This window comes from Drosophila pseudoobscura, chromosome 2 (genome assembly GCF_009870125.1).
Source record: "Drosophila pseudoobscura strain MV-25-SWS-2005 chromosome 2, UCI_Dpse_MV25, whole genome shotgun sequence".
In the NCBI taxonomy this organism is placed as follows: domain Eukaryota; kingdom Metazoa; phylum Arthropoda; class Insecta; order Diptera; family Drosophilidae; genus Drosophila; species Drosophila pseudoobscura.
Window position 1 is genome coordinate 13254259 of NC_046679.1, and position 25566 is coordinate 13279824.

General features: G+C 46.3%; 1 protein-coding gene and 3 non-coding genes across 5 annotated transcripts; all 4 read left to right on the forward strand.

Moving 5' to 3' along the window:
• Positions 1 to 1589: 1589 nt before the first annotated feature.
• LOC4801574 (protein Skeletor, isoforms B/C) lies at positions 1590 to 24561 on the forward strand. Of its 2 annotated transcripts, XM_015181829.2 has the most exons (14): positions 1590 to 2986; positions 13047 to 13123; positions 13192 to 13343; positions 19404 to 19515; positions 21032 to 21165; positions 21234 to 21318; positions 21377 to 21577; positions 21719 to 21739; positions 21824 to 22148; positions 22210 to 22424; positions 22480 to 22751; positions 22814 to 22944; positions 23000 to 23163; positions 23230 to 24561. In XM_015181829.2, exons 1-14 carry the CDS (start codon positions 2734 to 2736, stop codon positions 23386 to 23388), a joined length of 2301 nt encoding a protein of 766 aa, XP_015037315.2. In that variant the 5' UTR covers positions 1590 to 2733; the 3' UTR covers positions 23389 to 24561. The 2 variants fall into 2 exon arrangements, with proteins under 2 accessions (XP_015037315.2, XP_001358644.4); XM_001358607.5 differs by lacking the exon at positions 21719 to 21739 and having other exon boundaries at positions 1591 to 2986.
• Positions 6788 to 6953, forward strand: LOC6897257 (U1 spliceosomal RNA). Its single transcript, XR_053388.2, has one exon. It is a non-coding gene; the product is annotated as a U1 spliceosomal RNA (small nuclear RNA).
• On the forward strand, positions 8677 to 8842 carry LOC6897258 (U1 spliceosomal RNA). The gene has a single exon (XR_053389.2). It is a non-coding gene; the product is annotated as a U1 spliceosomal RNA (small nuclear RNA).
• On the forward strand, positions 10790 to 10955 carry LOC6897259 (U1 spliceosomal RNA). The gene has a single exon (XR_053390.2). It is a non-coding gene; the product is annotated as a U1 spliceosomal RNA (small nuclear RNA).
• Positions 24562 to 25566: the final 1005 nt, after the last annotated feature.

Consider the following 25566-nt stretch of genomic DNA (forward strand, 5'->3'; position numbering starts at 1 on the left):
CACTGTTGCGGCAACATTTACTTGAAAACCGTATTTTAGTCAAAATAAATTACATTAAGGTAATTAAAAGAAGCAATCTTGTAGAAATTGCATTTATCTATGGGATAAAGCTAAAAATAACGGTAAACGGTCACCCTGATCCTATCAATTCATTTATTTAGGAAAAATATATCCTTTTTCGATATTCTACTATCGGCAAAGACGATATTTAAGCCAATTTCTTAACGCGTCTTGATCAGTTTAGTTTTTTAAATTTCCGCCATGTAACGCTATTTTAAAGTTGAAATCTAACGGCGGTCTTTTTGAAAGAGGAACCCGTCCCCATAAATAAAGATATACAGACTTCATTCGGGGCTTAAAAATAATCATTAATTTTAATATATACCTAAAATAGTGTTAACACAAATAATATAAAAGTCTGCTGTATGAAGATTTAAAGTTGGACGCCCATTTTGACCTTCTGTTGATATACATATTTGGGGGGTTTGGGCGAGGGGTCTATTGTTTTGCTGTTGGTACTCGCATGCCGGCATGTAAATTGTGACATCCTATGTACAGGACTCTGACTCTGCCTCTGCCTCTGTGTGAGTGGACATGCGCCGAGTGCAGACTTCCATGCGCGCCTTCCACTTCCACTCCCGTTTCGGGGGCATCGTGGAATACTTGCAGTGTTTACGCGCCTGGTTCGTTCCTCCACTCGTAGTAAAATTCTTGCTCTTTCTATTCTGCCGGATATGCTGTCATGGCCGCCGTATCTCCTCCCACTGTCCGACCCTGGTCCAAACACCTTCCCTTCCCCCTTCGTGTGGCGGCTGCCATTTCTGTTGTTCCTGCCCTATAATCGAATTTCATTTCTTACTCTTCAGCCATCAGCCTGGGCTTTGACCGGTCAGGTCTTGGCGCACTCCGAATTAAAATGCTACGCTGCTCTCCATTTCTTTAAAATTAGTTTTTGCTAGACGTCTAAGTATTTTTTGTGGCTGTCGAAGAGGCTTCTTATTTGTGGAGAGACAGACCTTTAAAGTCAACATTCAGTTGAATCATTGGCGAAAAGAAGACTTTGTTGGCTTTTGCGGGTAACTTTGCTGCCACGCATTTATAAAATATACACAGGACATCAGCAAACAGGAACTAAAAGGATTATTTTGTGGCTGCAAGAGCAAAAACAGTAGACCGCAAATGCAACTGTTTAAAGTTGTGGCAGCCACACACACACACGCAGACACATTCGAATAGTTCGCAGAGGCAGTCTCTGTTCGTGTGTGAAGTCATTTGCATTGCATGTTTTCCCGAAATTCCTTTCTCATGTTTTTGTAGCTTCTGCGGTTTGCGGCATGGCATGACAAAGTGCGAAACGGACATTAAAATGCAAATAAAAAGCATTTTTTATGCGTAGCTTCTTCCCGAACATTTGAATTTAACCGTCATTCGGTGCCGCCATCTGACGCATTGCACACGAACTCGTTCACATCTAAAAATACCAAATAGTCTTTACTCACCACTGCTGCTCGGGTTTAATTCATAATTATTTAATCATTAACTTATTAAATTCATTTCAGAAATGATTCAACAACCGCGGAAAATCAATCCGAGCAGGACCAGCATACCGACATTTTGAGCGCTGCATAAAAATACCAGCGGCGCACAATACATAAAATACCGACCACGAAAGATACCACGACGCGCGCCTTCCTATTGGAATTCTGAATTCAGTCTGACTCGACTTTCGTGATTTTTCCCTTGCCCTGACGCGCGTGAATGCTTTTTCCGTTTCATTTTCCTCCACAATCATTTGGCGCTGAAAAATCCATCGCAAAAAGGATGCACCAAACCGAATTTTCAACAATAAACCCACTCCGCCCCCAAACCGGATACGAAATAAACCAACTTTTTTAATAATAATAATTACTTCCATTTACAATACGTGTGAAAAGCAACAAATAAAAGTGCGCGAGCCGAAAAACCGAATTAATTGAAATGGGCCTAGCCCAAATAAAAACTTTTCGTTTGTTTTTTAAATAGTTTATTTAACAACACCCAAACAAAAAAAAACGTTTACTCAAAGTAAATTGTGTGTATAAGCCCAACTACAATAATTATAAATGTGAATTGTGCAATAATCTCGCTTAAATTTCTATAAGAAATTTCTAAGTGAGAGCAACTATAAAAATATGTATTAAAATTCAGAATTAATAAATGTTATGCAACTTAGAGTTATAAAGTAATGTAAAAAAAAGTAACGAAATCTCTTCAACAAAATCGCAGTGGAACGTAAATACATATATACAATGTATACACGCATACACACTCAGCCAGGCCACACCAATGCCATGGCATCCTATGTACATAGCGGAGCCTGAGACCGACAGACCCCTCGAAAGAATAAGAGAACATTTTGCCGCCAAGTTTTTAGCGACATTTAGCGACAGCACACCACAAGAAGAAAAACCCACCAACCGAAGAGAAAAGAACCGAAACGAAACGAAATCAGAGCCAGAACCAGAACCAGAGCACAGGACAGCATTCCAATCTGATTTTAAATGCGAACCAACCATCAGCCACCTACCTGAAAGTCGCGGGCATCATTAGCGCCCCCATCCGTAGCACCTATCCCGCACAGGCACACGTACACGGACACGGACACGCATACGCACACGCACGCAAGCGCAGGTCTTGGAGCTAACAAAACTATTTTCGCTTTGATTTGGCTTTTGTTTTATTTGCGCATCGAAAATGTGGAGGAGGAGAGCGACCAAGCTGTTCGTGGAAACGACAACACCATCACCATCAGCATCACCATCAGCATCAGCATGGAGGAATACGCGTCGTCAGGGACAAACAGGAGAGCCGACAACAGCAACAGCAAAAGCAACAATTAGGCGAACAAGGACATCAACTGCACAAGGATTAACCATCACATGGTTGTTGCCGTTTGCCGTTGTTGCTGCTGTTGCAATGATGCTCAACTGCCTCGTCGTCTGTCAAGGTGAGTCTGTGGTCGAAGGTGTCAATGTGTGTGTATGTATGTGTCCCATACATAGCCGATGTCCTTGTGCGTGGGGGACACTTTTACTTTTCCTTGACTTGCCAGACAAGAATGCTTGACCATTATGAATACCAATATTATCTTGTGGTTTGTTTTTCATCTCTTGCCAGACACCTCGGCTCAATAAATAGCCACAGCCACAGCCCCAGCCCCAGCACCAGCCCAAGCCAGCGAGTCGGTTAGAGTGTGACTGCATTTGGCCTTAAGCAATTATCGGTACCAAACAAAAAAAAACCCCTCAATTTCAAGCCCCAGACCCTCTCCTGAGATTGAGGCTTGGACAAGTGCGAACTCAATAAAACTGTTGGAAGTATCGCGAATGATGATGCCTTTTGGCTATGGTGTACTTATAATGATTTCATTTACAAACCAAAACAATACAAATTTGATGTGTCATTTTTATGGCGCAACCCAACTCAAATAGATATTAAACCATACACATTAAAACCTCAATGAGTATCTAAAAAAACTATTAGCACCTCTCACGAAGCTCTGTAATTTAATTACAGAATAGAATGTAAAATACTATCCACTCGTGGAGAAGATCTTAATGATTATACACCCAACAAAGATGAGCATTTAAAGTGAAGTTTCTCCAACAGGAAGCTCTCTCTCTAGACATCTCTATCTGTCATATTTGCCTTTCCCACACTCGACTCTAACGATCCTAACGATCTTTAAGCACTTCCAAGTCTGATTCGTGAATGAGATTCGTTCATACATCTTCTCAAGCCACTTCCATTTGGTCTTAAGATTTCGTGCCTTTCGATATGTATAAATTATGCAAATTGGGGAACTCTAAATTTAAGCATTCCCATTCTTTGGCTATGACTGCCTAATTGCCATAATTAGGCGGACCAGCCAGAGCCGGGCCCAGTGACGCAACGTTGAGGTTCATTGAACCAAAAGCCAGCTCCGAGCTGGTCACGCAATTGGTCAGCGGTCAGGTACATTATAGAGATTTGAATTGCCACAATGGAGACCTGCTGGGAGTGAGGGAAGGTGTTGGCCAAGCCACAACTGGAGCGTAAAAAGAAAAGAATTGCCTGGGAAGCGCTTTTGATGACCAACAAAGAAGGGAAATTCGCTGGGCTTTTACCACTCCTCAAGATGGTTCGGTTCGCAGTGCTGTGCACGTCTTTATCTAACTGAATAATGGGGCAACACTTAATAGGCCGCCCCCCTCTCATTCGATTCATTTTGTTTGGTGAGAGTACTACGGGTGTGCTTGACATTTGCTTATAAATTCTGGAAACTGGAAACTGCCAACCAGCCTGCTACCAGGAAATTCTTATTTATTGCCAAAAATTACTCTGCGCATTATGCAGAACATCGCGATAAGACATTAGAGAGGCCAATGAACCGCAAACGAACTAAATCATTCATATCTCGCCCGCCAAATGCGGCCAAAAAAAAGAGCCACCTAGAGCTGGAGGGAATGGTGTAACTCGGAAACCGGTTACCAGTCCGGAGTCCGGACAGTCGGCCTTTGTGTACTTCGCCAGTACAGTGTGTTCCCACACAGTCGTCTTGGCCCAAAAGTAACACATCAAGAGACGCCCGCCGACGACTGCTACGAGTAGTGGAGCAAACAGAAGTGAGTCGGCAGCAATCTTGTCTCTGTCTCCGTCTCCGTCGCCATCGTCGACCCCACACTTACGTAACACTCACTTACTATGCGGCGAACAAAAGCGAGCCCCAGCTATAGCCTCAAAATGGTATGAAATGCACTGCAGCCCAGTGAAACGGGCAACCACTTGGCTCCGATGCCACAGACACAGCCACAGCCACAGCCGGGCAAAAATGAAAGTGTGTCGGGCCTAAAAAGAGTGCGTGCCTTGACTTCTTACGCATGCGATTCCAGTTCTCGATGGTGTGGTCGAAACCAGTTTACCAACTAATTGATGTTATTGGGTCTGTCTGGGCTGCAGCTGGCCTGCAAGGCTTAGTGGCTTGGGGAAGACAATGACAGTAGTAGTATCTGTCTGGGTAACAGGCATTACTCAGCATATTTTCTAGATGCCTTCAAAAAGTGATCAAAGGGTACACAAGTGTAATACCTGACATTTTTTTTGAGCTGGGGCTCAGCTCTCTACGGCATTTGTGGACCAAAAATAGCCTGCAGCTTTGACTGCATCCCACGCGGAAAGATTCGAGTTAGTGGATGCGAGGCCACTAGAAGTACCAGCCAATTAAGCGCCGCTTGCGAGCCCTGTTATCCAACCTTTTCCCCACCAGTTGGAGCACGGTTCCAGTTCATTGAAATTCAATTGTCTGCGGCAGTGGGCGGTGGGCCAAGAGCCATTAAGGCAAAAAATGTCAAAACTGATTTGGTTGTGAAATGCAGCTTACATCATTTCCTGTCCACTCTTTGCTGTCATTGCGTATTGAACATGAGATGTTGTTGTGCCAATGGAAATGGATGGAGTTCGGGGGAGAGTGCAGTTTTTAACAAGCTTATCGCATGTTTGCAGTCAACAGAAAACAAACTTTTTTTCCAGCTCCGTGTTCTGCCGTATCCATGGCTATGTAATCTTGGTCACACCAGCCAACAGCAACCAGCAAACAGCCAGCCAGTCACCCATTCGCATTCCCATCCAAATCCCAATCCCCCCTCCCGCCCCCGGCCACATCCACAAGGCTATCCATGGCCAAATCTCTGGCTCTCAGTTGGGGGCTCTCGGGTTTCACGTGTGTGTGTGTGTGGGTGTGGAGTAGTTCTAATGCCTTGCAGATTGTCGAGCAATTTGCAGCGATTAAATTAGCTCAAGCGTGCCGCGCAGGAAGATTTCCCATTGCCATTCCCTCCTCCCCACCACCCCCCACCACACACCAAATGATGATTCTCTCGCAGCCCCTGTTGCTGTTTCCCCCTCCCCCTGATGCTGCTGCTAAAGTATTAAATGTATACAAAATACTCCAAGAGCTGGAGTTTGAGTCCGGAGTCCAGAGTTGGAGGCTGTGGTTGCATATGAACCACCACCAAGCAAGGTCTGAGAGAGAGAGAGAGAGAACACAGCAGGGGAGTGAAAGAGAGACCGCACAATGTCTGTGTGGGTTTATGTTGGGTGCAAATGTGCCACGCCTCCAGTCCACCTCTCCCCATCCTTCGCGGCCAAATAATTCTCTCTGATGTTGGCGCGCAAAATGTTCTAATCTCTACGCTGGATTTACACACTGCTTCCCGGTCCACCCACTCTGATGCACTCGCGACTAAGCCGCCCCCCCCCAACCCCTTCTTCGTCGTTCCTTCGCTCCCCGCTCCCTGCCCACCCCGCATCAACCACATTGAAACTTTGTGTACATATTTGAGTTTCATTTCGTTTGTGGCTAGGTTTCGGCTAACATGAAGTCATAAAATTGAAATAAATATAAATGCGAGTTGTGCCGATGATTTCCAGCTGAGCGGCCACGCCTACGCCCCGTCCAACACTGGGGGGAGGCGGCGACGACAGCACAGCGTGTCGCTTACAAATCTCCCAAGAGTGCCGGGCTTACCGTCGAGCAGATAATGCTCCGGAGGATTTGAATGTCCTTCCTTCGTGTTTCGTGCTGTAACAAAACAGAAGGGGATGCGCTGCTCTCCGGCCCAAGGTTCACGTTTTCCATTCGGTTGTGGAACCTTACGGGTACCATTTTTGTGTTGCATACTTTAGGTGCAGACAGATTTCCGGGCACTACAATTCCCAACAGATTCTAGCCGCAGGGGCAAGGAAACCCTGCTGTCGAGCGGAGGAAAGCATACTTACCTGGCGTAGAGGTTAACCGTGATCACCAAGGCGTGTTCCTCCGGAGTGAGGCTTGGCCATTGCACTGCGGCTGAGTTGACCTCTGCGATTATTCCTAATGTGAATAACTCGTGCGTGTAATTTTTGGTAGCCGGGAATGGCGTTCGCGCCGTCCCGACATAAATAATAAATATCATAGAACCATTGGAATGGGACACACTATCAGTTAATTCAGTGTGGGCTCATGGCTTATCCGTCCTCCAGAATGCTGTTTAAAGACTTAATGTGTATCACGACATCATGGAAATCACAGAAAGACAATGTTCAAAAGAAGCAGCGATCTAGGGGGCCAGCAATGGGAAAACTAAGAAATTAAAGAGATGTTGATTCACAATGATTTCAGCATAAGCAGAATAGGTGGAATAATTCCATATAAGTTGGCCCTGTACGAGTACGAGTATGACCGACCTCTGAGACGGCCGTAATATCTTCAAGTGGTCGCACCATATTTGTCGCACTATATTTTTAAAATTGTTCAAGCCCTAAATTCACATTTTGCTGGAAATAAGGAGATTACTTCTGTGTGTTAAGAAAATATGTCAGTACAAGGTGTAAGAGATCTCTTAGTCTCTTAAAGTCGCTTAATTGATTGCACATGGCGATGCGAGTGCGAAGAGAGCTAAAGAGAGAGAGAGAGAGAGAGAGTTTAAGACCAATTTGCAACTCAACCTTCATTATTAGTGCTGGACCCACATTTAAGGATACCCCGGAGAATAGCTCCTTTAAAAGTGACTTAAATATGTAAATATTACATCTTTAATGAGGTCATAGTATATAAACGAGACAATTAGGGGTCGAACACTAAAGAAAACTTCTAGTATTTTTGGTAGTCATCTGACCAATACGTATAACAATTCTATGAAGTACTAAGTACAACTAAATATTTAGCAGCGTTATATCTACTATGTGGATTACCTTCTTCCTGTCTTCCTGTTCTAGACTCGCTGATAATGCTAATGGCTTATTTTGAATCTGTAGTACCAAGACCGACAATTTGGATGGGATATGTTTCCAACATCTTATTATAATCGGTACTCGAAGTGTATAGGGGTATATTAGAAATGTGGAGAAAGTGGATATGTGTAACACTCAGAGCAAAGCTTTTTCGACACCATAAAGTATATGAGCTATCCGATCCAGCCCGGTACTATGCCATCTGCATTTCTTTCTTCATTCTGATCTTCAAGTGGACCAAATGCTTTAAGACCTCCGATCGAGGAACAATAAGTCTCGTCTCGATAATGTAGATTCGTCGATGCTATTTTATTTGGCCCAGCCGGAATTAATTTATCTATTCTTGATCAGCATCAATAGCCAAGTCGATATAGCCATATCTGTCTGCCTGTCCGTCTTGTTTGACGCCTAGTTTTTAGAGACTAGACTAGAGACGAGAGCAACCAAAGTTTGAAACCAGACTCCTGGTTACAAGTGTATTTCGGCCTCATCAAAAAACGCAGAAACATAGATAAGGACCATATTTACTAGATTGCCGAATTTGGATCAGATCGGATTATTACGGCTAACCCTTCCACGCGCCTACTCACTCTCTCTCTCTCTCTGTCTCTCCTCCTAAGAATACAGAAAAAGAGACTCACTTCGTGTCCGTGTTATATCTGGTCAGTGCAGGTTAAAACCATTTAGTGTAATGTAGAGCCGCGGCCTTTGCCGCTAATATTCTATAGTCTCTACTCCCAGTCTAAGCAAACTATTCTCGTCCTACGAGCTCTTGCTCCTTTTTGTCAATGCCGATGGTGGAGAGTTTTTTCTCCATTCAAGGCTTGTAATTCCCAACTGCTTCAGGTCAGGACTTTAAGGACACCCCAGACCATGGCAGAGGAAAGCATACTTACCTGGCGTAGAGGTTAACCGTGATCACCAAGGCGTGTTCCTCCGGAGTGAGACTTGGCCATTGCACTTCGGCTGAGTTGACCTCTGCGATTATTCCTAATGTGAATAACTCGTGCGTGTAATTTTTGGTAGCCGGGAATGGCGTTCGCGCCGTCCCGACATAAATAATGCATTTGAAATAAAGAAACATATATTTTATGGCTCTTATAGTACACGGTTCACTCCTGCTACCAAAAACCGATCTCTAAAGAAATCTCATAGAGTGGAGTTAAAGCTATATCTGCTTCGGGTGTGAGCAGAGATCTATAACCCATTAAAAAATACGACAACAAAACACAAATTAATGCTGTCCTAAAATAATACTAGTGTTTTGTTAACACTAATAGCCACCCGCAGTAAAAATGTAACCTTTGCGTGGTTATAATACGTAATATAATACGAAATGTATCGTATGCCTCACATATAATGTTAGGTTCTGATTTTAGGAACTACATTTAGCTCGAATTTACAACTCAACTAGCAAATGTCTAGACTTTTTTCTTAAGGTCTTAACAGATTTGACGCTAGGCGTGACTTTATGGTGAATGGTATCTCAAAGAGACGACGCTACACGTTGCTACCGGAACCACCAGACGATTTTGTCGATATGATAATGAGGACACACTCGTAGAAACAAGCGATCGATCACAGAACAGCTTTTGACAAAAGATATTTGAACCGAACGTCGAAAATATCTCAAACTCCCGAAGGATCTGTAAAAGATATTTTTGATAGCTTGTGATTTGATAAATGACTCTCATCAAAATGGAAACCGAAGGTAATTGGAACAAATGTCTGTATGCCAAGAGAAGAGGTTTCTAGTTTCATTCTTCATCGATCATTCGGGAGAGGAGACACAATTTGGTCTCCCAGCCCCCCCATTTTCCATTTCCTATTCCTCATTCCATTCATTAGCAGCCCTTGTTCGGTTTGGGTTCGTTTGGTTCCTTGGTTCCCTGGTCCAGCCTCCTTTTTCGCGCTTTCCTATTTATTTATCATCATTTATTAAACGCTTTCACTTCCCTGCCAAGTCTTGGGGCCCAGCCCAGGCCCAGGCCCAGGCCCAGGTCCCACCGTTGCCAAGAAAGGAGTCCTTCGTCCGGGCCGAGCTCGGGAAAAAATTGTCGCTGTCAGATTACGGTGCAATATTGCTTCCAGTTGCCATATCCTGCCGCCTTTCCGACCCACTGCGAAAGAAGTTGCTTGGGGGTAGCCCGAGCACAGGAGAGGACTCCACTCCCCCTTTTTTTTTGGCTTTGACACAAGCAACAATTTACTCGGTTTCAGGTTAAAGTCATATCGTTAGCATTAACGCTTTTTGATTTTTATTGAGTCAGCTAAATTTTATTCGATTTGCCATCCCCCCTCACACACACGCACAAGCACACACACACACACACACACACACGCTCGTTCGCAAAGACAAATACAGATGCAGAAAGAATACTCGTACCAGGAGCATCCCCTGTCAGAAGGGTAGAGGACAACATTCCTGGGGAGGAATATTTGCCAGCTTTAATGAGGTTGGGCGGCCAACCAATGAACCCGCCGGCAAGGGGCGACCTGCTTTCCGTTCCGCTCCTTTCCGCTCCTTTGCCCCAGCTCTCGGGGAGAGTCTATCTCGGAAGTAAATGAAAATTTGATTTGGAATTTCGTGTGTCCTGGTCGTGCGTGCGTAGCAGGGCCGAACCTCCCCCAACGAGGATACGAATGATGATGATGTTAAGGCTGACGAGGATGCTGATGACGACGTCAAAGTCGAAGATGGGCATGTGATAAAATAAATTACGGCCAGATTAGTGCGAATTTAATTATCATTTGTTCCTTTGATGTCGCCGCGCAGAGTAAATAAACGAAATAAATATGAGGATTATACGAACAGCCTCGTCCTCGTCCTTGTTCGACGGCAGTTATAACATCATTACCGAGCAATCCCTATACCTATCCCTCGATCCAGTTAATTGCGGAAGGTATGCGAGGCTACCTGGATTTTCCAGCCCTCCCAAATAATTCCCAACTGGTTCTGGCCAGGACTTTAAGGACACCCCAGATCATAGCAGAGGAAATCATACTTACCTGGCGTAGAGGTTAACCGTGATCACCAAGGCGTGTTCCTCCGGAGTGAGGCTTGGCCATTGCACTGCGGCTGAGTTGACCTCTGCGATTATTCCTAATGTGAATAACTCGTGCGTGTAATTTTTGGTAGCCGGGAATGGCGTTCGCGCCGTCCCGACATATGCGAATACATTTCAAGATCGTCCTTATTGCCCGCTTCGCAAAGCAAATATTTGATGTAAACTCCGAGAGTCAATCATTTGTCTGTCCATCCATCACCAGGGCGGCGACCATCTGTCGTGGAAGGAGTACAAAATCAGATACAGAATCAAATGATGCACTGGTTGCCTGTGGTCACCCCGCCACCCCGCCCTCGTCCCGGCCACCATTCGGTTACGCACTTGTCGTGATAGCGCCAGGAGTAGAGCAACCCTTTCTGTAGGCAGAATGCAGATTTGGGGTTGGAAGCGGGTGTCATCCCCTGCTAAGTACCCCTGGCAACCCGTTAATTTATAGGGCTTATGTGTCTGGCCCTTTCTCGGAAGATCTGCCTGCACTTAAATGCGATTAGTAGATTGAAAGCGTTTATTGTTTTCTGGGCCCGAATGGCACATCGAATGGTTGTCTGGGTGATGCTCCTTGAGCTCCAGCTCCCTGGACGGGGAATGCCGGGGAAATTCATTTGCGAATGACTGAAAATGTCACGCAATGTGGGTCGTGTTTCCCTCTGCAGAGCGGCTCTCGGTGTGTCCGTTTCGTTTGCCAATCAATTTTCCTTTTGCTGGCCTGGCAACAAGTCAAAAGGAAAACCCCACTCTCGCCTGGCAACGTCACTGCGTGGCGTGGCGTGGCGTGGCGCTGCCTCCTTCCTTTTTATCGGCTGTGAAAAATCTTATCACTTTCAATGACGAAATATCTGGCAGAGTCAGTTGTAGGCGAAGACGGCCCAGACAGAACCACTCAGCCAGCCAGAAAGATAGACATGGCCATTGACTATTATTTGCCGGCTTGCCATTCCCCACCACCGCACGCTCTCCACCTTCCAGGGTAGCAGAGCTGAGCAGCTACCAAACATTATTAACAACAACCATCAGCGGTCGTGTGCCATCAGCCTGGGGCCGGCTCACTTCATTGTCGATAGATGGATGGGATGGGATGGCATGGCATGGCATGGGATGGTTGTATCTTCTGCCTGGACCTGCTGCTCTGGGGAGGGGAGGTTGTGGATGTGGATGTGGATGTCAACGTGCTCGTCATCACTTTGTATAAATATCCTCGAGCACGTATATTTCATGGGGGTCACGTGCTCTATATTTGAGCGGCGGTCCAAAGACTTTGGAGATTAATGCACGCATTAGTTGATTTAATTCATATTACGGGTACGGTTTCTGTTGTCCTGGCTACCGTCAGCAATTGAGACATTCTGGGGAATACCCTGGCAACCCTGGAGCCACCCTCGGTTTGAGCTGACGGCATCAGGATTTAATATCGAATCATTTGCTGGAACATGCACAAACTGAGATTGTAGCGAAAGGATTTGCCAGAGCCAGAGCCAGAGCCAGAGCCAGTTCCAGGATAGGTAGCAGATGCCTGCCCCATGCCCCCATGCCCCTTGCCCCTGACACCTATCGGGGGCACCTCCTCCATTGACTGCTGGCTTCTGTTTAAGCATTTGGCATACATTTGCATTGTTTAGCCCCGAGCAGAGTTCGCTGCTCTGCAGAGTCAGGCTTAGCATTGAATTTCAATATATTTCATGGTTTTCAATCAATTTCAAACCGAAATCCCACTGGGAATGGGATGGCACCAATTTCCCCGGGGACTTGTCAAGAGGATTGCAAACAGAGTTGACTGACGACTGACTACCACCAGAGCCAGGGAGCCATCATCATCAGAAGCAGGAACAGAAGCAGAAGCAGAAGCGGCATGAACATCGACAGTTCCACCGGAGGTGGGTGAAACTTTTTGTATGGCAAAGCTCTCTGCTCTGCTCTGCTCTGTTCTGCTATCCTTTGCTCTGCTCTGGCCAAGGATTAATTTGTACACAGCATCCATCCAGCGACTGCTGCTGCTGCTGCCGCTTCTCCCTTTGTTCGTGTCCAGCAAAAATGTCTTGAGTCTTGCGGATTATGAATCCGTAGAATCAAAGGCAGCAACTGAAACTGCACTGCACTGAAATACGACTCTCGCTCTGCTCTGAAAGCTTGTTTAAATTAAATTTCACTGCAACTAACAAAAACCTTTCCCTCTCTCTTGTCTCCCATCGACAGCTGCCAGACGAGCCCCGCCGGAGCCCTACTACGGCCGCTACATCGGGGACTTTACCAACTTTGCGCATGGCATCAAGGTGGGTACAGCCACGACTACCCTCGATTACACGATGAGGATGATATTATACTGATGCTTTTCCTATAGGGTCACATCTATGCCGTGGACGAGTCAACGATGTTCGTCAAGTCGTTCGCCTACGACGGCACCGGACCGGACGCCTTCTTCTGGGTGGGCAAGACGCCGCGCCCCAGCCCCGATGGCTACATCATACCCTATCCGGAGGAGTACACGGGCGTGTGAGTACAGCCACATTTCGGCTTTCTATTGATGGTCAGGACCGTGCCAGACCGTGCTAAGGATGCTGCTGCTATGTGGATGCTGATGTCCTGGCTACTCAAGCGCAGCAGACCATTTCCTACTCCGAGTGTCTGGGTGTGCGTGTGTGTGTGCCACGTATCCTTGCTGACTTTACGTTACGCACGGCTGACAATGAAACCACTTTCAAAAATTAAAAAACATTTTTCATCTCGCCTGCCAGTTGTGCCCGTAGCCGTACCCGTCCCCGTATCCGTACCCGTTGCTCCTTCTCCGAGATCCATTGTCGCTGCTGCTGTTGTTGGCGTCGCTTCGTTGCCTCCTAATGTGAAAAACTCATTTATTTCTTTACGTTAGATTTGCGGTCATATGTGGAGGCAGCACTCCCAGCCACAGTCACAGCCACAGCCGCAACAGCAAACAATAAAAGCCGCAAGACAGCGGCAAAAAGTGGGGGAAAGATAGCTAAGCTGGCAGGCTCGAGCTCCTCTCTTGCCACTATTTACTTTTGAGTCGCCACAAGGTTAAGTCGCTCAACTATTTACCTTGCCTCAGCCTCCGTCGCCTGCCACTTGAGCACACTAAGCCGCTCTTGGCCTCCGCCTCAGTCTTATCCTCAGCCCTCGGTCTTGGGCTGATCCTGGCGCATCCACGCACACAATTTGACGTCATTTGCCAGCTGCTTAGCCATTGAGCATTGCATATTTCATTATCACGAACAATGCAGCCCCAAACTAAGCCAGTCCCAAGCCCAAGCCCAAGGCAAAAGTAGAGTGGCCTGCCCCACTCGTCATTGACATTTTCTCAGGTGCGCCCACAGAAAACAGGCCTCAGGTGAATGATGATTTGCCTGGCCAAAAGTGAAGGCCTTTGGAAGCCCCCTAAACTAATGGTTAACCCATGTGGATTGCTTTGCTCAAATCTTAAATGCCAATCGAACTGAAAGCAAATTGTTTTCTGATCCTTGGCTTTGGTTTTCCTAGAAAACTTTCCCCAAAGGCTGTAAGCTCTTAATCGTTATAAAATATGCCATACCTTGACGTGTTTTTCCATAGAAATATTCCGCCAATGCTTAAAAAAACAGTACGTATCGTGCCGTGAATATTCCCCACTGCGCAGGCTCTTTGCCACCAAAAAAAATATTTCTATATGTACATATATCTAAGAGTGTTTACGCGTTGGATTTTCCCCCATTCCCCCTTTTGTAAAAAAAGCTGCTCAGCGCGGTTTCCCGCTCGAGGAAGAATGAATCCTTTGCTTTTGATGATGTTTGATGATGTGTATATGGCAGGCTAACACCAAAGCAAAGCAAACCAAACCGAATCCAGTACGCAGACCCCAGATACAGGCTCTGGGGCACGCGTATCGCAGCCCGGGCGCCGAAACATTCATATTGTAATCGACTTTAATGCGTTTCATTGTTGATGCCACGTGCCGGGCTTTATTAGTTCAATGTACAACGATGGCATCGCCTCCATTTCCATTTCCATCTTCTCCCCCACCTCGTGGCCTCCCCCCTCCCCGCACATCACAAAGAGCAACATTCTGTGTGTGTGTGTCTGGGGCTGGGGCTGGGGCTGGGGGGGCTGGTGGGCTGAAAGTAGAAGCCCGGAACGCCGCAGCGATTGCACGCTTTTACGCTTTCAGACACATTACCCATGCCATGACATGCCTCCCCTCTTCGCACTGCCATGCCCCAGTGCGGGGAGTACATTACCGGCTGCACCTTCTGACATTGGCTGGCAGGAGGGGGCATGATGATGATTGCTGTATTATGTGGCGCTGTATTTCCAACAAATTGTGCCCGTTTATTATGTCTAATGATTCTGATAGACGCGTTCGCGATCACTCTTTGGGGGATGCCGCCCAGCGATAATTGATAGATGCAACTGATTGGCAGCCCGTCCGCGAAGCCACGGCACCCCTTTGCCACCTGGCGACGGCGGGAGGAGGGAATGGCAAGTGGCAAGTGACAGGCGCCTCAGTTGGCTTCTTGCTAAGCTTCTCGGGCATGCCAATCAACTTTAATTATCCCAACTGTTTTTGGCGGGCTTGCTCGTGCTCCGTTGAAGGGCTGCCAATCCGGGTCCTGCTGCAGCTCCTTTGTTGCTCACTTCTTTTTGTGTTCACGCTCGCTTTGCCGCCTGCGGGGGAGGGTGGGCGGTAGGGGGCAAGTGGCAAGTGGGGAATGTGTCACAATGGATGCATCGAGCATAAGTAATTAAATTAGAATTTTTTGAGAAGCATAAAAGCGACGCCGTGCTGATTAACGCCCGTTGGCATGACAATGGGGGAGGATGACGCTGCCGTTGCCGCCGCCGCCGCCACTCGCCCAACCACCCCCGCCCCCTGGCTGTTGTTCATTTGCATCTTTGTTGCACGGGGCACCCCTTTGCCCCCACATCCCTCCACCTTCGTGCTTGCCTTTTCGCTTAATGCTGATTTATGCAGATTTCATTAAAATTTTCTGCATGCAAAGTAGCAAAATGAAGTTTTAGTTTTGTACCCTCATTGTTCTACCCCTTTCCCCTGACACCGCCCCCGCCCCCACCCCCGCTCACTTCCTACTATCTCTGCATTGTGTTAATCAACACTGACAACGCAGCCGCAACATGAAAAACTGTTTTCGGCTGTCGACTTGCCTCCGATTCTGCCCAGCGGATGATGTGGCAAATGGCTTTAACTCGATTAAGCAACGAAAAGTTGGTGGCACCAGCCCATACCTCCATCGGGCAGTCCGCCCCCCGCCCCCCGCCTGTCAGCCATCAAGTAGTTTCGCCTGTTGCTGTCACTTCGTCCGCGCGCTCGAAAGTAGGCAACACTTTTTGCACCTCGGAAGCGGAAGGCATATTGGGCTGCAGGAAGAGATGGAGATATATATTCAGGGAACTGAAGCTGGGATATTGTTAGTCTGGAAGTCTGCAAGGATATCTACAGAAGGTTCTATGCACAAGGTTAAAAAGGGAGTTGATATGCCATAACTCCACCATCATGTGGCCCCCGAGAAAGGTATGCTGGTATTAGTAATTTATGAAGAAGAAGGGCATTAATAGTAGATATCAAGGAAAGAATATTACGATGTACAACAGGGAAAACACAACGGTGGGTACTACATAGTAGCAAGGCAATAGTTATTATGGAATTCAATTAGTATTTAAATAACACAGAGCGCGCGTTGGTATCTACCGCACCATCGATACAGTCGGTGGTAGGAAGATAAGGAAGAGAAGGCCCATTACAAAGAGCACTTGGTAATATGCGATCATGAGAGACGGTTCAAAAGAGCTGCTAATAAAGAGATCACTAAATCACATAGAAATTTGTAACCCATAATCCACTGTTTGGACGGCCTACAATATGTAGTTTCTAAAAGATACCTTTATCACCCTTGATCCTTGCTTAAATCAATCCAAGCATATTTCGACCATTAACTAAGCATGGAAGAGCAATCTATTAGGGCAAGATGTTAGCCCGTAAACGTCTATTATCGACACATATTAGTAAGGAAGATTTTACCTTTGAGAAGTCTCTATATCAGCATCCCTACCGCTTTCGATCTGCAGCATTCCAAGCCCAATAGTCTGTCATAAAATCCTTCCATCAGCGAGTATTACTTATCGAAAAAACATACTTTAGAGATAGATACTCCACACGTACATACTCTTTATTTATACTTTACATATCAGAGTGCTCTTCGCAGCGAAAAAAAGAAGAAAAAACCATTTCCTAATTGTTGTTTGCCGCTTGGATGATTAATGCCCCCCAACCAACCAACCAACCAACCAACCAACCAGTGCCCCCACAGAATTCCACCCACGCTGCACTTTATTACAAATTTAATTGAGTAGTCGTTGCCGGGACTGGGATGGGATGGGGGTCTGGGACTCATCTGGCCGTGGTCTGTCGCCGACACGAGCGACAGTCGAGGGCGTTCGTCACGGAAACATGAAATATTCATAATAATTTTTGAATATTTTCGGTGGTTGTTTCCCACCGGCTTTTGTGTTGATGAGGTCTGCGGTGTGGGGGTTGGGTATGGGGACTGGGATGGAGCTGGGTGACGGGATGATTGGATGGTTGAGTTGTCTGCTGAGTTGGCGCGTTTTATTGTCCGCAAAATGCTGGCAATTGTTGTGCGTTTTGTTTACCAGGCGAATGCAGAGCAGAGCAGAGCGAGAGTCGGAAGGATTAGGAGTACGGAATCGAGCAACAAGTTGGAAAAGTTTCCTAGCACGAAAATATTGAAATACCGATTCGGAGGGGGGGGCGGTAGGGCTTAGGGAACACACACACAAAAGTAATAGGGAATGTTAAGCCCTCGACGTTGGAGAGACAGACAGAATACTGGCAAAGCCGCCTTCCTTCCTTTTTGAATTGTGAATTTCAACTAATTGGGTGAAAGTGCACAGAGGCTTCATTTTCTATTGGCAGGCGTCATGAGAGCAAACAGAATAAAATCGATGGATCGTCTAATGGTACACAGGATGGGTGGCTGGGTGGCTGGGTGGTTGGGTGGCTGGGTGGCTGTGTGTGCGGTCTAAGTGCATCAATAAATGTCGAAATGTTGCACAGACGAAGTCCCGGCTCCATCGACAAAGGGCGGACAAGCAATTCAAATAAAGCAACAAAACATATTTGCCGTACGGAAACAGTAATGGAAGCAGGCATCGAAGGCAAACAGAATTCGAAGAAAACTGCTGCTCCTTCGATACACTGGAGACACGAAAGCACACGGACACAGAGAGAGAGACAGATGGGGGATGGTATCTCTGTGTATCTTGCAGATACATTTGATGGTCTGTTGACATAGAACCATTCAATTTGTTTTGGCTCATTAGAGGACTGCAACTGTTGCTGGAATCTGGAATCTGGACAGGGATACGGACATGGAGACTCCCGAGATCCTGTCGGCCTCTCTGACCCGCTGTCAACGTCATTTCAAGGGTGTTGGCTAAGTGCTTAGCCGTGTCTAATGCGGATGGCGTGGCCTGTCCTGACATTCATTAGACAGCGACCTTTTCGTGACTGACTAACCGACTGACACTTGTCCCAGTTGTTAATCGATCGTCAACCCCTCAGAGCACCCTCGAGAATCTCTTGCTCTGCATGGATGGCTGTGCACTTGCTGATGGATATCCATCCATGACGGTCCCTGGGGATTGGCATACTCAGACATCAAGTTGATTATTTATACTCCCCTCCCCAGTGCTTCTCTGCCAGTCTGTGACTCCATGTGAATGTGGCCCACAATCAGCTTTTGTTAATGATAATTTCCTCCAAGTATGCCAAGGCATCATCAGACATTCCCACAGATGCATGCCCGCAGATGATAGATGCCCAAAAAAAAAAACACGTCGCTAATTGGCCAACGCTTTAAGCACAAAGTGGTTAGCAAGGGGGGGGGGGGGGAGGCGCGGGGTACGAGACGTGTGCAATGCCTCGCATCGTTGCATTAGCCATAAATCTTCATCAGAGCGAGCTTCATAAATAATGCGAGTAGTTTTTCGTTCGTGGTTCATAGTTGGTTTGCTATTTTCGAAACTAGAATTTTAATCCAGCAAAATCCTGGTGGCAAGGACTTCTGTACCTCTAGTGTTAGCGAATCTTGAATTTAGTATTTGTGGGATTCTTCTTCTGAAAGATTTCGACTTGCTTGTTGGAACTCTAAAATTGAGGAATTTTTGTGGTGTGTCGTGTGTTCGTTGCGGCTCGGGGCTTTTGATGACCCCGCAGCTATGGGGCATTCCAAACCCAACCCCTAATTGGCTGCGGATGCTGTCCCTAATGAACTGTTGCATTCCCCGACTGGCTGCGCTTTAATCCCAACCCCAAAGGCGTGCCCCATGGCAGGACACTTTGTGGTCGGTTACTTTGGCATGTTTAATTTCCATTTTGTCCCTTCAGTTTCAGAGTAAATTTTCAATAAACTATGCATTCATTGGGCGGTATCTGCAAACAGAGAGGCAGAGAGCTACCGACCGAGGCCCCTACAATATTTAATCTTTCCTCTTTTTTTTTTCTTTTTGCTTTTCCACCCACAGAGATCCACCCATTCTGCAGGCCCACAATAAAACGGACATCATACTGCGCTTACCCATGGGCAAAAGGATTAAGGACATTCGCTGGCTGTCGGTGTGGTGCAGACGCTTCACAGTGAGTCCTTCCTCTATCTATTAAATTGGTTTTTTTTTTCCTGGAAGACGGCACGCGCCGTCCCCTTAGATTTATGTGTGTATTTAGCCGGGCTCTGGGCCCTTTTCTTTTTTTTTTTGTAATTACATTTTTGTAATTTAACTGCAGGAGCACAAAGATTTGAGCATTATGCCTTGCCACTCCATCGATTCGGTCTTAATAATCTTCCTAATGGAGAGCCATTCACTTTGCTGATGGGTTTGCTCACACAAGCTGCCACTTGCCTCCACATCAGCCTCTCCAGCCTTCAATTTGATGCAGAATTTTAGCCTTTTCTGTCCTTTTTTTGGCCGGCCATTGTGCAGCTTTTAATATGGGTCAGGCCGAACGGGCAAGTGGAAACTTTGCTTTCATTAGAGTTTTAGATTTTAATTACTCTACTGCATATGCAAATCTATTGGCCAAGAGAGCAGCCCCCCACCGCAACCCCACCCACTGCAAATGATGTTTGCCTTGGCAACTCCTCCACAGCACGGAGCGGATTTCATTTGCTGTACTTTGCCAAACGGACCAAAAGGATATACAAAACTGCATTCTCGCCCAAAAAAATTGTGTAAATTGTTAGCAAAACTCTTTGACGCGATGCTGGGGGAGGGGTGGAGCCCTTTTTGGGGCTGGAGATGGGGCTGCTGCACGGGCGAATAAAAGATGGCGGCCGTAGTAAAATAAATTACAGCAGACATTTTTGATTAACTCAAGTGGTTGCACATAAATACAGACACACTCTCTCCCACACACTAATACACACGGGCTATGTGTGTGTATACGCTCGTATGGCATACAGGGTGCCCATTTGGTGTCTGTTCCGCTCTCTTTCTCTCTCTGCGGTGTGACTGTGTGCCTGTGTGTGTGTGTGCTACGCTTCCTTCCATTGACTGACAGCCAAAAAACTTCTTGGGGGCTGGCTGCCACACACACACACACACACACACACACACACACCCACCCACCCACCCACACAGAGGCATCCACATTGGGGTTAGTTGGTGTGTGTGTGTGTGTGTGTGGAGGCGAGTTTTGTTTGTGGAGTTTTGAGCGCGCATGCCCGGTTTTTATTTTGTTTGTGTGTAGTGGTTCAGGGGGGGCCCCCACCCGGCAGTGGGGCTTAGGGCAAGGGCTGAGGGGCTGTGCGGCGAAGAGCCCCACACAGATGCATACATTAACATATATTATGTACAAATGTTTTGGGTATACAACAACAAAATGTTTGTTTGCTTACTTAGCGCCATGTCGAATGTAGATCAAACGTAATGTATATGTAATGTAGATGTAAAGTAGAAACGAAAGGAAAAAATGCATAAAAAAAAGCATTCTAATGCATCTTTGTGTGGGGCCATGCCACGCCTTGAATGGGAAAGGGAAACTTGCTGACTGTAGATAAAAGAAGAGTATTTGTACTTTAAATTACCCCAAAGGGGTCCCATTTCATAGTGCAATAAAAACTATCCCTTAAACTTCTTGGCATATTTTTTCATAGGTGGACTTTGGTGAGGTATTCATTCCACCCGGTCTTGATATACCCAAGCCGCGGGTACTGCCCGAATTCAAGCGTTTGGCCCACGGCCTACGGTCCAGCAACATCAGCGTACTAGATGCCAAGACCTTCTACATGTAAGCCGTCACTCACTTTCCTTTCCCCATACTCAGTTTCTATAAACACATTTCCATCGCCCCTCCAGACCGAATCTGCACTATGATGGCGCCGGACCCGACGCCTACTTCTGGGTGGGCAACGGCAGCGAACCCAACATCATGGGCATAAAGGTCAGTCATCCAATGAAGCTCTCGAGTAGGAGATTGGGCTAATAATTCCTTATTGCAGGTGCCAAACGAGGTGGGATCTTTGGAACCGCTGCGGGGCTACCAGGGCGAGGATATCGAGATTCAGTTGCCGGGAAGCATGACCGTCTACGACATCGACTGGCTGGCCGTGTGGTGTGTGGAGTACAGGCACAACTTCGGGCACGTCTACATACCCCGGGACATGGACGTGCCGCCAGCCCTGGGCCAGACAAAGATCACGGTAAGTGAGGGATCGAGTGAAAGTTCACGTACCTACTCGCATAGATAGTTGTGGAACACAGCCCCGATCCATCTGCTAGCATTTGCTCATTTGCACACAACTCATAATGTATATCTCTTTGACTTATGCTCGCCGCATTAGCCTCCATGGTGGTATTCACCCGTGAGTACTAGACTTAGCCTCATGCATGCCTGCCCCACAGCCCACAGCCGCCCCTCTAACACTCTCCCCCTGTGCCCATTGCAGACCACCACCACCCCCCGGCCAGTGTACAGCAACTGCCGGGAGATCCTGCCCAACAAGCTGCAGGTCAAGTGGGAGCTGCAGGGTGAGTATCTGCAGATAGAGCTCTTCGGGCGCATCACGGAGGATCAGTACATGGCCTTTGGTCTCTCGGGGGCCAATGGGCGTGCCCAGATGTCCCAGTCCGATGTGGTGGTGGCCTTCTATGACACCAATGCCCGTGTGTTCCGGGCCGAGGATTACTTCATCTCCGATCTGTCCCAGTGCGATGGTCAGCGCGGCGCCTGTCCCGATGAGCGGATTGGGGCCCGCAACGATGTGCATGTGTGTAAGTGACCGGAAGTCCTAGATCATCTGGTCCAGTCTGCTACTAATCCTCACCTTTCTAGTGAGTGGGGATCGCAAGAACGGGGTGACTAGCATCCGATACAAGCGTTTGCTGCAGACGAACGAGGTCATCTACGATTCGGCCATTCCCATCGACCGCGAGGTGTCCGTTATCGCTGCCATTGGACCGCTCAATGCCCGCAAGGAGGCCAATGCCCACTCGCACACCGCCAGCGACCACAACCAGGAGGACATTCGCATCAACTTTTCGGCTCGGGTAAGTCCTAAATACTCCTCAAAGAGTAATGGACCTCAGTTTCGGGTTTTTTCAGAACGATCATGCCTGCAAGAGTTCGCTGTATGAGGTGAAGGACGAGAGCGGACCCAGGCCATGGCCCACGCGAAAGATCGAAGGTGTCAGGAAGTTCCGTGCCAGCATTGGTCCGACGGGTGGCAAGCGAGGCTATACGGCCATCACGGGTGTGCCCTCGTGGGGCATTGCCTGGTATGTGAACGATCTGCTGATACCTGAGATCACTGTGGAGCGTGGCCTGAACTACGAGTTCATCATCGAAGGCGGCAGCGATCCCGCCCAGCCAGCTAGGTGAGTACCCGCTTGCTCCACAACGATTTCTCTCCACTAAGCGGCATCTTCTTGCCCCACAGATATCATCCATTCTATATCACAGACTCGCCGGAGGGCGGCCTGGGCCAGAAGATTGGTCTGGAGGCCAGGAAACAAAAGGCATACGCCGGTGTGGAGTACGACGAGGATGGCAATGCCATACCAACGAGCGGTGAGTGAAGCAACTCTCCCATAATCATACATGCTTTAATGATTTCCTCATCCAGCTGGGCGCTATTGCGAGTGGGAGCATCAGACCATTGATCGATCAGCTGAGATCGAGACCTTTGAGGAGTACGTCAAAACGCTGGTCTTCAAGTGCGAGGATGGAGAGCCGGGCTATCTCAACTGGACAGTTCCCATGAATGCCCCAGATCAGCTGTACTATCAGGTTAGTCCCACTAAACCGCCTGGATAAGATTTCACAATACATAAGGCCGTCCTTCTCCTCTTTCAGTGCTTCACCCACAATAATCTGGGCTGGAAGATCAACGTGGTGGACATGGGTGCATCGGGTGGTTCGGATGGCAGCAGGGGCCTCATGGTCTACGTAATTTCAACAGTCTTTAGTCTGGTTGCGACACGCCTTCTTCTGACGGGCCATGTACTTGCCTGATAGTGCTCTGGCATAAATTAGAGTTCAACTTCAAAATGATCGACAGACAAGGTCCACGGGCCTTTTGAGCACATATCCTGGATCACTTTACATATCCCCCCACCCTGCCTGCCCCGCTAAGTTTTTCCTTCTAACGCGTATTGCTCTTGACGAATTTATGATTTTACAACCAAGCCCAGGGCCTTGTCTGTCGGGGATCTTGGGCCATTAGGCGACGTTCACAACCAGGCTAATATCATCTGAAAAACATATCTTGATAATAATTCGTAAGATGTAAAACTGTTGAAATTATGTGTGCATGCGTGCGAGTAGAGTGTCCACGAAAGGAGGATAGTGGGATAGAGAGAGAGAGAGAGGAAGTGGGGGCCTGATCGGCTCGGTTGAGGGGAACGATCTTTTTGTACATTTACGAGTATGGAATTCTACTTTTTTACATGTATACTTATTAAATTTACTTATACATCTACATCTCTAGCGTCGTAACGGTGTAATTTTTATAGAAACTACAAGTACAGTACGACTACAGAAACTAAGTTACGAAGAATCGAAGCCGTTTGCACGGCGGTTCCAAGTAAAGTGTATGCCGACAATAAATACGCATCTACACAATGACAATAAATTGTAATGCAAATATGAAAATGATACAATAAATCAAATCAGATAAACCTTAGCAGGGCCGCAACTGACGCCCATTGGACTTGTACAATAGGATTTATAATATACTATATACTATTTATTAAGACATAAGGAATGGCAGAGGCAAATGCAATTTGTATGACAATAAAAAAATCTACAGATATGTGAACTTTCGAGAAAGTCGTTGGGCGGACAATACAATAATTTTACACAATTTGAATGTACTGAGACGAACTAAAGAGCGAAAAACCAATGGGAAAACTATGTTATTTAATGCTACTAACTACTGTGGTGCTTCTTGTAACGATATTAGGATGATCTGACACATACACACACACACATACACAAATGTAACTTATGTAAATCCCTGCCCTCTCCAGGACAGACCCCTCTTTGGAAGGGCGATACAGTTTTTGTTATCAGATGGTTTTCCTGTAACTTTTTTAACTATATTTGCATAATTGGTGTTTTTATATAAGCAAGATATACATACATACAGACACAAATACATAATATATGAGTATATGTTTATAGTAAGCGATGTGTGTTTATAAAGTTAGGGCGGAAAGACCCGACTAAGAAAGTGCGACAATACCCAGAACCCATACGGGGCTCAGACAAATAAATGTACATGCTGGATGCTTTAGAAATATGTGGCATGGCATTAAATGTAATATTATTAACTGAAAATAAGGTACACCTTTTTGATTGTACTTTGGGCCCTCGAGCTCCATACATAAATATAGAAAGATCCCATTTTGAACAGTAATCGTATATGAACTAACTTTTATTAAAAGTATGAGTGTATTAACAATAATGGACACTAATGTTTGTTAAGTTTCTGTTGTGCTTCTCCCTTTTGGTTTCCCCTCTGAGGGTCAGTGGAAAGTCCCATAATTTGAGGGATGGATCGATTTGATATTGAAATTAGCAATGGATCGTGGGCGTGGTTTGTAATTTAAATTGATTTTTGTATAGTTAAAGCAGCGAAGCGCACAAGAGTCCAATAAAAGAAGAGAATTAAGAAGAGAAATGTGAGCGATAGCGATAGCGAAGCAGGAGATAAGCAAATCAAATATGTACTCTATAAATAAATTCATACATTTATATTCAAATTGATATGCATACATAGATACATTAAATTAAACAGTAAATCAAAAGTAAATCAATGCGAAAACAAAGAATATCACACTAAAGATTACACTCAAGCAAATATGAAAATTTCCATGTCGATTATAACTTAACATCTACTTACTTAGATAGCAACATTTTTCTGCATTACCTAAGAAAAGTACTTTCATTACAAACTACAAATAAAATCAAAATAAAGAAAACAAAACCCAAAATAAATGAAGCACTCCCCCATTTATTGAATGAAAATGCATGAAATATGATGGGGAAATAAAATCTCGAAATGGGAAGCAGCTTCAGTAAATTAAATAAGACTTTACAAATCTTCTACCCAATAACAAAATTGCATCGAATTTATTTTCGGCTCGCGGCACCCGGATTTGTTGTTGGTCTTATTGTTAATTTTAATGG